The 11,479-nt window shown below is 33.0% G+C and overlaps 1 protein-coding gene across 2 annotated transcripts; it reads right to left on the bottom strand.

Moving 5' to 3' along the window:
• Positions 1-999: 999 nt before the first annotated feature.
• On the bottom strand, positions 1,000-5,562 carry LOC123539159 (uncharacterized). 2 transcript variants are annotated; one of them, XM_045323656.2, is made up of 5 exons: positions 5,106-5,562; positions 4,023-4,479; positions 3,008-3,105; positions 2,650-2,739; positions 1,000-1,791 (listed from the first exon to the last, which is right to left on the bottom strand). In XM_045323656.2, the coding sequence occupies exons 2-5, from the start codon at positions 4,196-4,198 to the stop codon at positions 1,739-1,741; spliced, it is 417 nt and encodes a 138-aa protein (XP_045179591.2). In that variant the 5' UTR covers positions 4,199-4,479; positions 5,106-5,562; the 3' UTR covers positions 1,000-1,738. The 2 variants fall into 2 exon arrangements, with proteins under 2 accessions (XP_045179591.2, XP_045179592.2); XM_045323657.2 differs by having other exon boundaries at positions 4,023-4,406; positions 5,106-5,205.
• Between the last annotated feature and the right edge of the window lie 5,917 nt (positions 5,563-11,479).

Below are 11,479 nucleotides of genomic sequence, written 5' to 3'. Positions count from 1 at the left end.
TTTTTACCGTAAGAAAATGTTTTACCAAGTCTAGACAGTACCTCAACATCAAGGAATCTATATCTGGCCGTGTACGTAGTTTACAATGTCTGTGTTGTAGGCATCACAAATGTCAACTAGATTCTACTTTGACAGTAAATAAATAATAATTCATGCTCCAAACTTCCAGACTCAAGTGTTTACGTGTTTAAGTGCCGCAATGTTCTAGTGTGTATATAGGTTACGTATACTATTTTTAGAAACTGCATGCAATGAAAAACTTTGAATGAAGTATATACTTCTGATTTCTTTTATATCCGACCTTAGATGTTATTGAAAATAACATTTTCACAGCAGAAACTACTTACTAATTTAATTAAAACTGACTGGATATCGGAACATTCCGTGCAACGCTTTCCATTCGTGGGGAGGTTTTTATAATAGCATATGGCTGGCCGAAGTATCGAGCTAAAATGTAGTGCTGTAAAATGCGAAGAATTTGCGTGGTTAGAATCGAAAATATAAATATGTTCCAATAATTTTATCAATTAATAAAATATGGGCAGTTGTTCGGATGCTACGCACTCGTGATTTAATTATTACGCGTCCGAACTCCTGACCATATTTTACTAACCGATAAAATAAAAGGACATATTTATTATTTCTTAAATAATACATATGAATTAATGTATAATAGTATTGTAACCAAACGAAGCAGAACCAAACGATGATGACAGTATGATGCAATGTTTGCAGTGAAAGTAAATAAAGTTCAACTAAGTGAGTACAATTGCTACTATAAAAAAGTATTGCCTTAATTGGACTGCATATGATATCGAGCAAGTATTAAGTTCTGTAGAGATTGTGGCAAATGCCAATTGAAATGGCGAAATTCTGTACCCTGCCTTAAACACAGCGATGACGCCTTGACTAGAGACCAACTACGTAGGGTGTGCACACTGTCTGGGATGATAAGCATAACTTTTGATAATTTTAACTGGATTTAAATAGAAAAATTGATTGTCACTTAATATGTTTATAAAAATTAATAATTGTAATTTGAAAGCATAAGTTAATTCACAATGAATAGAAACATTCTACTGAAGTCTCGGCGTCATCAAAGTCCTTGAATATGATCACCCTGCACTGGGTTTGTTTTAGTAACTGTTTTCCAGAAGGATTGCAAATCACGATCATGTATTGAATATTTTGTCTGTAATGAAATTATTGAATTACTAAAATGTTAGAGCGAAAAGTTTATATTGAACAGCCTTCTTATATGGCTATGTTTGTTAGGAGTATATCCAATTCACTTATTATGCTCTTTTATGAAGTTTCGTTGTTTCGTATTCAAATGGAAGTCACTTTCACCTAATGTTGCTATTATTTCTTATTTTGACGACTGAGTAAACGTTATTGCATTTTATTTACATGCTATACACATTTTAACGTGTTCGCATACTGTCAAATAACGGCTGAACAGCGTCTGTGATGTAGAAGAAAGAAAACACTGGCCATATTACAAATTCTCTTATTACAAGCATTTTTATAAATTAGATCAAACAAAGATGAAATTCGTATTTAAAAATGTCAGCATAACATCTCTCGAACTGAGATTTGTTCCATCAGATTATGTCAGTGTTTCAACTGGAAAAAATGTCATAATTGCAGACAGCTTTAGTTTTAGTCACGATTTTGAAAATTTTGTGTTCAAATCTATTCAATTCTGTTTTTTCTTCTTTTTTTCTTCTACGTGTATTTACGTGATATAATTGTAGATGTTCTTCTCGTGATGGGTAACAAACCCGTCTCCTGAAAATAGACAAAAGCCTTAAAAATGAAAATAAGAACTGTTTTTGGCAAAACGTATGCTGTTTACATTGAACCATACCGTGTTAAAAAAACCCATCGGGAACTATATTTCTCTATTCAAACTGTCAAAATATTTACGTCTTACAGGTAAACTACGAATAGAATGGTGAAAAATATCTGCTTTTTATCTGCTAGAAATAAATTTGTTTGAATTACGGACAAAACATAAATTTGTAGATGTTTTGCCCTTTAATTACATTCTTTGACCAGCAGATGGAATATTTTTACCGTTTTTTAATTGAAGCAGTACTCATTTATTGACCTTTTAAAATGAGTTTATATCCTTGCTATGTAAAACGGGCTATGAAGAGACAGAAATGTCTGGGGCCTCCATGGCCGAGTGGTTAAGGACGCTGACTTCAAATCACTTGCCCCTCACTGATGTGGGTTCGAGCCTCATTCGGAGCGTTGAGTTCTACACGTGGGGAAGCCATCCAGCTCGCTAACGGAAGGTCGGTGATTCTACCCCGAGATGAAATAATGCATTGAGGGTTACCCTGGGTCTGCCTCTACCATCCAAGCTTGAATATCGAAATATGACCTGAGCTGTGTTGGTGCAACGTTAAACCCAACAAAACAAACAGAAATGCCTGCGACTCTAGCTATCGTTGTAAATTATACATTTAAATGAGCCAGTCTCACATTCTATTACATGTGTTGACAATAGCATTCTAAAGACTGGTCTCAAAACTCAGCTCAGTTTTAAATATTTGACCAAATGTCTCTATGAGAAAAGATATAAAGGAATTAAATATTCATGTTTCAAATGAAACTTATGTAAAATTTATATGAAATTACCATCAATGTCAAACAATTCTCCAACCCATTTATCAAGCATACCATCTCTACGTCTACACAAATCCACCACAAAGCCAGCCGTGAAGGATACTGAAGAAAAGAGCAATGAATAAGAACAATAAGAATCTGCATTGTATAATAATAGATATCATAATCACAGTAGACAGGTATGTCATCAACGTGGACTGATGCCAAACTATTGTGTTTTACTCGTTACTTAGTTCATTGATAAATATTAATATAACTCTGTTTTGTTTTTATCTGAAAATTTTCTTGAGCTTCGTTGCCAATTTCTTAATATGTCAGTTCAGTCTGAATTTATTTACGGCTTGGTAGACTTAATTAAAAATATACTTACATTTTGTGTTGCAAAATTTTGTTTTTAAGGCTTTATAGAGCTTTCTCTTGCCCTCAAATTTGCTACACAAACCGTGTCTTGAGAAGTGATGAATCGATCTGAAGAAAAGTACAAGTATAAATAAGCTATTTGTGATTTCACAACTTCGCCTGTCCGCTTAGCTCATTAGGGAAAACGCAGATCAACAGATACTTTGATAGTTTGTTTTATTGCTCAAATGTATTTATTTACAGTATTTAGATGCTTCGTTTTAGTTTTTTGCGTTATGTATACACCTCCACTAGAACTACCACTAGAATCATAATCTATACTGTATGACGCTCATGTAATTAGTCCAAACTAAAATTCATTATATGGAACCCCATTATCTATGTTTCCTCAAACTATTACATTTATCTTTACTAAAAGTTAATGGGGCTGTCACGTGTATGGCTATGAACGTAAAATATAATAATTCCTTATCAAAACCTATTTCCAGTATTTTTTTCTGATATATTTGTGTCAAATGTTTGAATATTTGACTCACAAAGCAGAAATATTGTTGAATCCTTTGCTTTTGATTACCTCCCTTGTAAGTTCTGGCCCCATGTTCACAAAACATTATTTGGTCTCAGCTGAGTTTGAGTTTGAAATTTTAATAACAATTTTACTAAATCTTCAAATCATGAGTTCAACTGAAACTGCGCATCAATTCTGAAAAGTCCTTTGAAAATAGTTATTAATTTAGTTTTAAACATGCTTTTTAGATATAAATGACATACATGTACAAAGTTTCATTATAAAACTCAACAGAGACTGAAAATGTTTTGTGAACACGGGGCCAGGTCGTATAAGTTTCTGTGCAATATTAAAGGCACTGCCTTTGTTATCACGTAATTATCTCTACTCTGTTTTTAGCTGTTTTACCTGTTTTTAACATAAAATTAAAAGCCTTTTGGGACTTTGGATAATATGGAAATGATGTTACTAAAATTAAAAACAAGTTTAAAAATAAATTACACAGTCTTGAACTTACGTGCGATGCGTGCTATGTCCAATAAGTGGTTCAATCCTAGGTTCAATATCTGGCTGGTCCTCAACTGGTACAACAGTCACATTTTTATCCAGCATCAAAGCATATTGTTGTGACAACCTAAACACAGTTTCTATCGCAGCTATTGTTTCTAAGATATACAACCCGACGGATACCATATTGTTTACTTTATTTTCAAACTCGAGACTTGATTTTATATCTACAAAATGTATTAGTTTTAGGTAAGTATGTGTTCTATAGTCAGCTATTTGTCTGAATTATTCATCTTTTTATAAACTGGAGGTTTTCTCAGTAACAATTAGTCATTCGTCTGCGCATATGTAACAGACTGAAACTGTATTTAATGAAACGCAATTGTAAATTTTCCTGCAAGTATAATTCAGTTCAACTTGAAGATTATTTAGTCACATAATGCTCCTGCGTAAATGTGGTTTCTATGCTAAAAATACGAGGTATTACAATTAAGAATTGTATATTGCCAACATTGAAAGACCTATGTCGCCCACATTCATTTGGGTAGTTAGTCACTGGACAATTCCACAGTATCTGTGGCTTTACGTCTAAGAAAATTGAGCCGCACCATGAGAAAACCAACATAGTGCATTTGCGACCAGCATGGATCCAGACCAGCCTGCGCTTCTAGTCAGGATCCATGCTGTTTGCTTTCAAAGCCTATTGCAATTAGAAAAACCGTTAGCGAACAGCGTGGATCCTGACCAGACTGCGCGGATGCGCAGGCTGGTCTGGATCCATGCTGGTCGCAAATACACTATGTTGGTTTTCTCATGGTTCGCCTCAAATTATTTGTTGCCTACAATGCAAACAAGATTTCATCTATATTCAAGGGTTAAATAGTCACATAAGAATTGTAGAAAGTTTAATGTTGTTTGTTTATGCTGATATGTATCTACAGCTGCTAAACAAATTTTAGATAATGTTTTGCATGTTAACATCTCCGATAGCATCTGCAAAACCAAACAGTTCCTTCTACTGGGATTTCCAGTTCGTCTGAATATCTGTGTAAGCGCTAATGTTTGTCAAACGACATTGAATTTTCCAAGCTACCTTCTTAGAATTTTTCTTGTAGACGAATTATTTAGTTTCATAAAAATCCAACTTGTCTCGGTTTTCTTTTCAAACATGAACGTGATACTCCAATTAAGACTTTATCATCTGCATTAAATTTTGCAAATACGAAATGTTACCAACATCAACTTAGTTTTAGGTTACTAAACATTTAAACTGCATAATTCTATTTATCCCAGGAGTTAGCATTTTCTATATATCCAACAGCTTTACATCCTGATTAGTAAGTCACATAAGTATTCCTCAGGGTTTCCAGAATCATTTCCATGCTGATATACGTATCATAACAAATTTCGCCTGCTGATTTTTTTCCGCGGATAGTATAATACAGAAGTAAACGATTCTTACACAGGGGTTAACCGCTTGTACAAGCGCAAGTGTGTCTGTCAAATGCTATTGATTTCTCTCTTACAGCCTTCTCAGACTTTTCATGAGGAATGATCTTAGCTTAATAAACAATATAATAACTGTGTGTGCAAAAACGAAATGCAGGAAAACACAAATTAGGAAACATTGATTTTCACAAACTCATTGAAATCATTTGACATTCTAGATCGGTTGCATTGACGTTATGAATAGTTTATAAATCTCTTGGGTTAAACAACCGGTAATGAAGGTAGATTCCCGAAGCTATATTCATTGCACGGTAAAATAACCTTTCTGATTATGTATAATAGATTTTCTGAGCAAATCATTACAAGGGTTATGTTTATTTTGTACAGTTCAAACTATTTACTGTATCAGGTAGACAAGTACAAGTTGATAAAATGGCTAGTTGTTTGGTAATTTCCTGCTGAATTTCTACTTGCTTGAGAAAATGAAGTATTATCAATTCATTCGAAGGTCAGAGAAAACTAACTGAATTAACATAGGCAAACATTGTAATATTTTGGGTTACGGACCTTTCCTTACATTAAAACGATTGATTTCATCAACCCGGGATAAACGAACCAGCCGAAACATGTCATAAAGGAGCAAGTCACACGCTTTATGTGATTTTACGGCTGTTTTTTTTCTTTATGAACTTGGGTACCTCCAGTTTATTTTAATGCTGTGCTGGTAAAACAAGCAAATCTCTCACCTACATGCATCATTGCATTTCGTGCTGATCAGAATTCCTTATAAATTTTCAGCAAATCAGAAACTATGATTTAACTAGCCATTTCAAAGTTTTCTTATTAAAAAATGCTCAAATGATTAAATTAACACTCATATTAAAACTGGCAAAACCTATACCATTAAATTAACACTCATATTAAAACTGGCAAAACCTATACCATTAAATTAACATTCATATTAAAACTGACAAAACCTATACCATTAAATTAACATTCATATTAAAACTGGCAAAACCTATACCATTAAATTAACACTCATATTAAAACTGGCAAAACCTATACCATTAAATTAGATACTCATAATATGAAAATCGCTGCCGACATTATGATGACGGGACTTGTTTGTATTCTTAGATATAGCATATCTTTTATTTTAAATCATGAAAAAACATGATACATCACTTGCCAAACTCCTATTATTTCAGTCAAGCCGCAGGCAAAATGTGTGTCCAAGGTCCAGAAATCGTACAAACGTGACCGCTGATGGGGGTTTTGGTTTTTTTTTTGGGGGGGGGGGGGGGGGTTGCATAACCTTCATGATCAGATTTAAAAGCGCAGAACATATCTAAAATGTAAATGTAGCATTAGATATTATACTCTTATTAGTTACCAGAAATATATATATATAGAAGTAAAAGCATAAAATAAAGTAAGGCAAATTCGAATTCAAACTTTGCACTATTTTTCATTGTTTTTCTTTTTTAGTTTCCATAAAAGAGTCATCGCATCCTGATGCAAATATGACACATTTTTTGACAATATGTAAACAAAGTTTACTGAAAAGCGAATGTAGATACTCTCAAAATACGACGAATGTAGATACTCTCAAAATACGATGAATGTAGATACTCTCAAAATACGACGAATCAATACGAAGACCGTTTGGAGGCAAAGAATTCAACCAAGTAAATTGATAGCAGACTCGGTTTGATTGAGTTTATTCGTGAGAGATAATGGAAATTGAGACACAACGAAGACTCAAATTCTAGTTGAGGTTATTTTACTATAAAATGGAAATAACTCAGATTCGTGTTATCATCTGTAGTAAAGAACTCATTGGGAAATTTTTCTCTTATGTGTCAAAAAATGGTCTCTTTTTTTTTGTACGCCGGACGGGTGTGTCCAGTGCTTTCTTAATTGTTTGTAAAATACGATAAAAAAAGTCCGATAACTTGATGATTGCTCCTTGTTCCTTATAGCATATCTCACAAAACAAAAGTATTTTTAGGGGAAAAGAAACAAATTACGCCACAAATGCTAAACCTTAACTGAAGGTGTGTTGTTGTGCGCATCTGAAATGTCATGTCGTTTTTCCTATTCAAGTGTGTTTATTTCCCTCGCTTTGTTTAAATACGCGGCTACAAGAAAGTGTGCTACATAGAAAATATTTCGTTTTGTTTTATTTATTCTTTCATTTGTAGAATGCAAGATGCAAGAAAAATAATATACACCTGGTTGTACATATAAAAATATCAGGGTAAACATTTTCACAGTAATTCAGTTGTGTCTCGTTACCTGCAAAACAATTTCTGTCGAACGGGATAAACCCATTTGCGTCAAAATCCATGACATATTATTACAATGTCTCTCGCACGATTAGCTGTATGTCATTAACGCAACATTTAGACAACTATTTACAGCTGAAAGAACTCTTTGAGAAAGGAACTCTCTAATTCAAAAAACTGCAAGCAGCAGACATCAGCGCATGTTTTGATACAGCGTTATCTTAATTTTACATGTTATGAGTAAGGACAGTATCAAGGTCTATATTTGACATTATGACAAATATACACCTCGGACTCCGCTATAATATATTTCCAACTTAAGTCTCTTTAGGCTGGGCTCAGTAACAGAGAACATTTGCTTGTACTAATAGCAATTTGATACTAGAAAGATAGAATTTTCATATTAATACAGGTACGTGTACATGTTACTCAGTCTTTTTTTCAGTAAACGATTGTGTTGCCATATTCCGAACAATATTCTAGCAATTTAGCCATACAATTTCCATTCATATTTGTAAAATCTATATCTTAAGTCTTTAGCGTATAGACTACAACTCAATTTATTAAGCAGATGCCTTTAATATATGTAAAAGATTAACTACGCGTACAAGTATGAAATAGTGATTATATTTCGCGGAAAAGAAATGTCTTGGTTTCGTTTCTCCAAAAAAAAGGGGTACTAAGTTAAACCAAAAAGAAAACGTGGCTTTCAAATTTGCAAATATGTCACAGTTTATACGGGTTACTTACAATTGATTAAAACTATAATCCGTTTGTTTCATGCTTATTTATAAATAATCATGATTCAAATTAACACAAATTAAGAATTTAGAAATACACAGTAAAAACATACAGCTGCCCGAGACTATAATTTCTATAAAAATGGGTGGATTGCAATTAATTTTTATTGTAACAAAATCTGTTTTTATTTGCATTTTATGCAGAGTATTGGATAATCTGTGTTCAGACCCTGTGTTTTGCTCACAGGAGATAACTCCTGAGGCTATTCAAATTATGTATAATTATGTCCCTTGTCTTCTTAAAACACAGGTAGACAATCAGAGCCAAGACTGATGAAGTCACAATATTTTTACAGATTTTTTTTTTTTTTTTTTCTAAATAATAAAAAGATTGTCTAGTCGGTAGCCAGACTAAGTATGGGATTATTCTGCCTTAAATGCGAAGATTACATGATACTCGCGAGGTGTCAGTGTTTTACACTTTAAATAACTTGCGAATGATATGCCTCAGCTTAAATCTTTTCGCGATCCTGTCTGATACTGTCCTAAAATTCCTAGTCGCGCAATCAATATAATATACTCGATAGGAAAATAAATAGCCTTGTTTTTATCGTTTCTTTATGTCTCTCGTAGACATGTTAACATCATCGTAACTGTCTCATCAGTTTATTTAAAGACTTACCCTGGGCCATCTTCATACAAGGGAAACAGCCTGTTTGTAGGGTGAAATTGTTGACTGAACACAGTTTGTCAATCCATTCCCTGTCTATGTTATATCAGTGTAATGGAAAAGTAAGCTGTCTTTGTTAAATGCTATGCAGTATAACACAGTCATGCATCTAACAGTCATGAAATGGTTTTCTTTGATTTTCTCATAAATCTAGATATTTTTCCCAGACTTTGACGCACATATATGGGTAGCAGAGATTGTTCTTTTTCCAGTAGTAACTTTTCAACATGTTTTACCTTCTGTGGGTTTTGACTTTTTCAAAAAAAAAAAAAAACCGTCTGTTTGTTGACAAATTTTAACACAAAAAAAAATGTCGCATTTTACCCAGGGCAGTAATTGACTTGATCTTTACATAGTTTTCTTTTCAGACTGCAGTAACTATGCATGCTTTTTTCATACCTAGCGGTAAAATATGCATGGTTTTTTGCATGAGGTGCTAGGTCAATAGTCACCTAAGCCTACAATAAAGTTAGTCATAAACTCCAAATATTTTGCCCAGGATCAATTGCCTAGTTTATCTATATTTTTTTGTCTTTAAATCTCTTTAACTTAAGTATTAAATAATCATATGTAATGATTTCAGCTGTCGATGTTTCTGTTCAAATTTAGGTGTCTATGTTGTTGCAGTTAGAGTTGCAAAGTATTCAGGTGTCTATGATACTGCAGCTAGAGTTATTGTTTATTCAGAAATAACGTAGTTCACGGTTTTGATTAAAAAGCAGTTCGTCACTGTCGTTGTTAATGGATGAAAAAGCATGCAAAATATTTCTTTACTATTAAGTTATTTATTGATGTGGGTGTATTTCAAATGTCCATTTATTTTCTAAACGCGTGTCTTTTCAAAATATGAAATATATAACCGTATTTAAAAATGTTTTTGACGACTGTTTTCGTTTTATCAGATATGACAAAATCCACTACTGACAGCAGTGCAAAGAGATAAAATTGTTCTATATGCGCACCTTACACAAGTATGTTTAAATAAAATTAATAATTTATGTAAACGTAAAACAAGGTACAAAAACATATTATCACAGAACAAATTCATTTATCAACTGTCTTTTGGCAGGGAAGCGTAATAATATTTTAAAATATTTAAGTATTTCAGTGCCTCGCATGTCATCAAACAAACATGTACAAAGCTCTCGTAAGAACATTGAAATCCTGTTGCAGAAAACGTATGAATGCGTACATAAAAATCGCATCTAATATACCTGCACTTAAGGTTTTGTGCTTCTTACAGGCGGGTAATTCTCTGTAAACGTAGGTTTTTTTCTGTTAACTGATGAAACAAGATTTTTATATTTTGAAAATTATTTCTAATACCACAGTTTTACTCTAATCAATCTAAACCGAATCAGTTTATAAACTGAAAATGAACACTAAATTATACCTTTATAATACACAACTAAAGTATTTTATATAATAGCCAGTATTCACACGTTTTCTACCGAGATTTCTTTCAGCGTTTAAAATAACTGTACCCATGTGCAAAATCCCGTTGCTTATAAAACTTTTACGCGAACAATATTTGCTAATTTGAAATTATTTTTTTTTGGTCTCTCCAGCAATAAAAAAAACCCCCAAACATTCCAAGATAAATACATCCAGTCTTGTTTAACTAAGTTTATTACAAATTACAAATGTCTGCAGGAGAATTTCATGCAGTTAGTGACTTTTTTCTCAGTTGATAAGACGCGGTTTTTATTTATGTGTCTGGATTTCTAGAAAAAAATACCAATACATGTATGTCTTTACTAAAACCGCCTGGATGATGTTAAGATTTCCTGGCAATTTGTCTAAAAATAAGAAGAAAATTTTATACTTTGTAACGAGGAAGAGATCAAGAGAAGTACTCAAAAGATTGCATAAAGATGCGAAAGACTAGGCTACCATTAATTACTCATTGTAATATTACTTTAACAGTCTTTCTATCTATCTTAGCTTTGATCTCTTAAGACGATTAATTCCCCCAGACGCTCTGGCAAAGTAAAATAATGTGCTCATACCATTTGACATTCAAGCATGACCTTAGATTAAGTGACCTTTATTTTCATTCTGTAGGTCATCTTGAAGACGTTATCAATTATTGTTAGTTTTACGAAGATATGGAACGGGTACAATTCGAGCTATTCGATCTTTTACCTCTAAATATGACCTTTAACTTGGACAAAGTGAGTTGACATGTGCACTGTACATGTCGTCTTTGTGAGGTACACAATGATGCTATTTTATAAAAAGTTTCAGAACAGTTAGAAGA

The sequence above is a fragment of the Mercenaria mercenaria genome, chromosome 18, assembly GCF_021730395.1.
Source record: "Mercenaria mercenaria strain notata chromosome 18, MADL_Memer_1, whole genome shotgun sequence".
Taxonomy (NCBI): domain Eukaryota; kingdom Metazoa; phylum Mollusca; class Bivalvia; order Venerida; family Veneridae; genus Mercenaria; species Mercenaria mercenaria.
The sequence above is the reverse complement of the archived record's forward strand: the minus strand, read 5'-3'. Positions and strand labels throughout refer to the sequence as shown.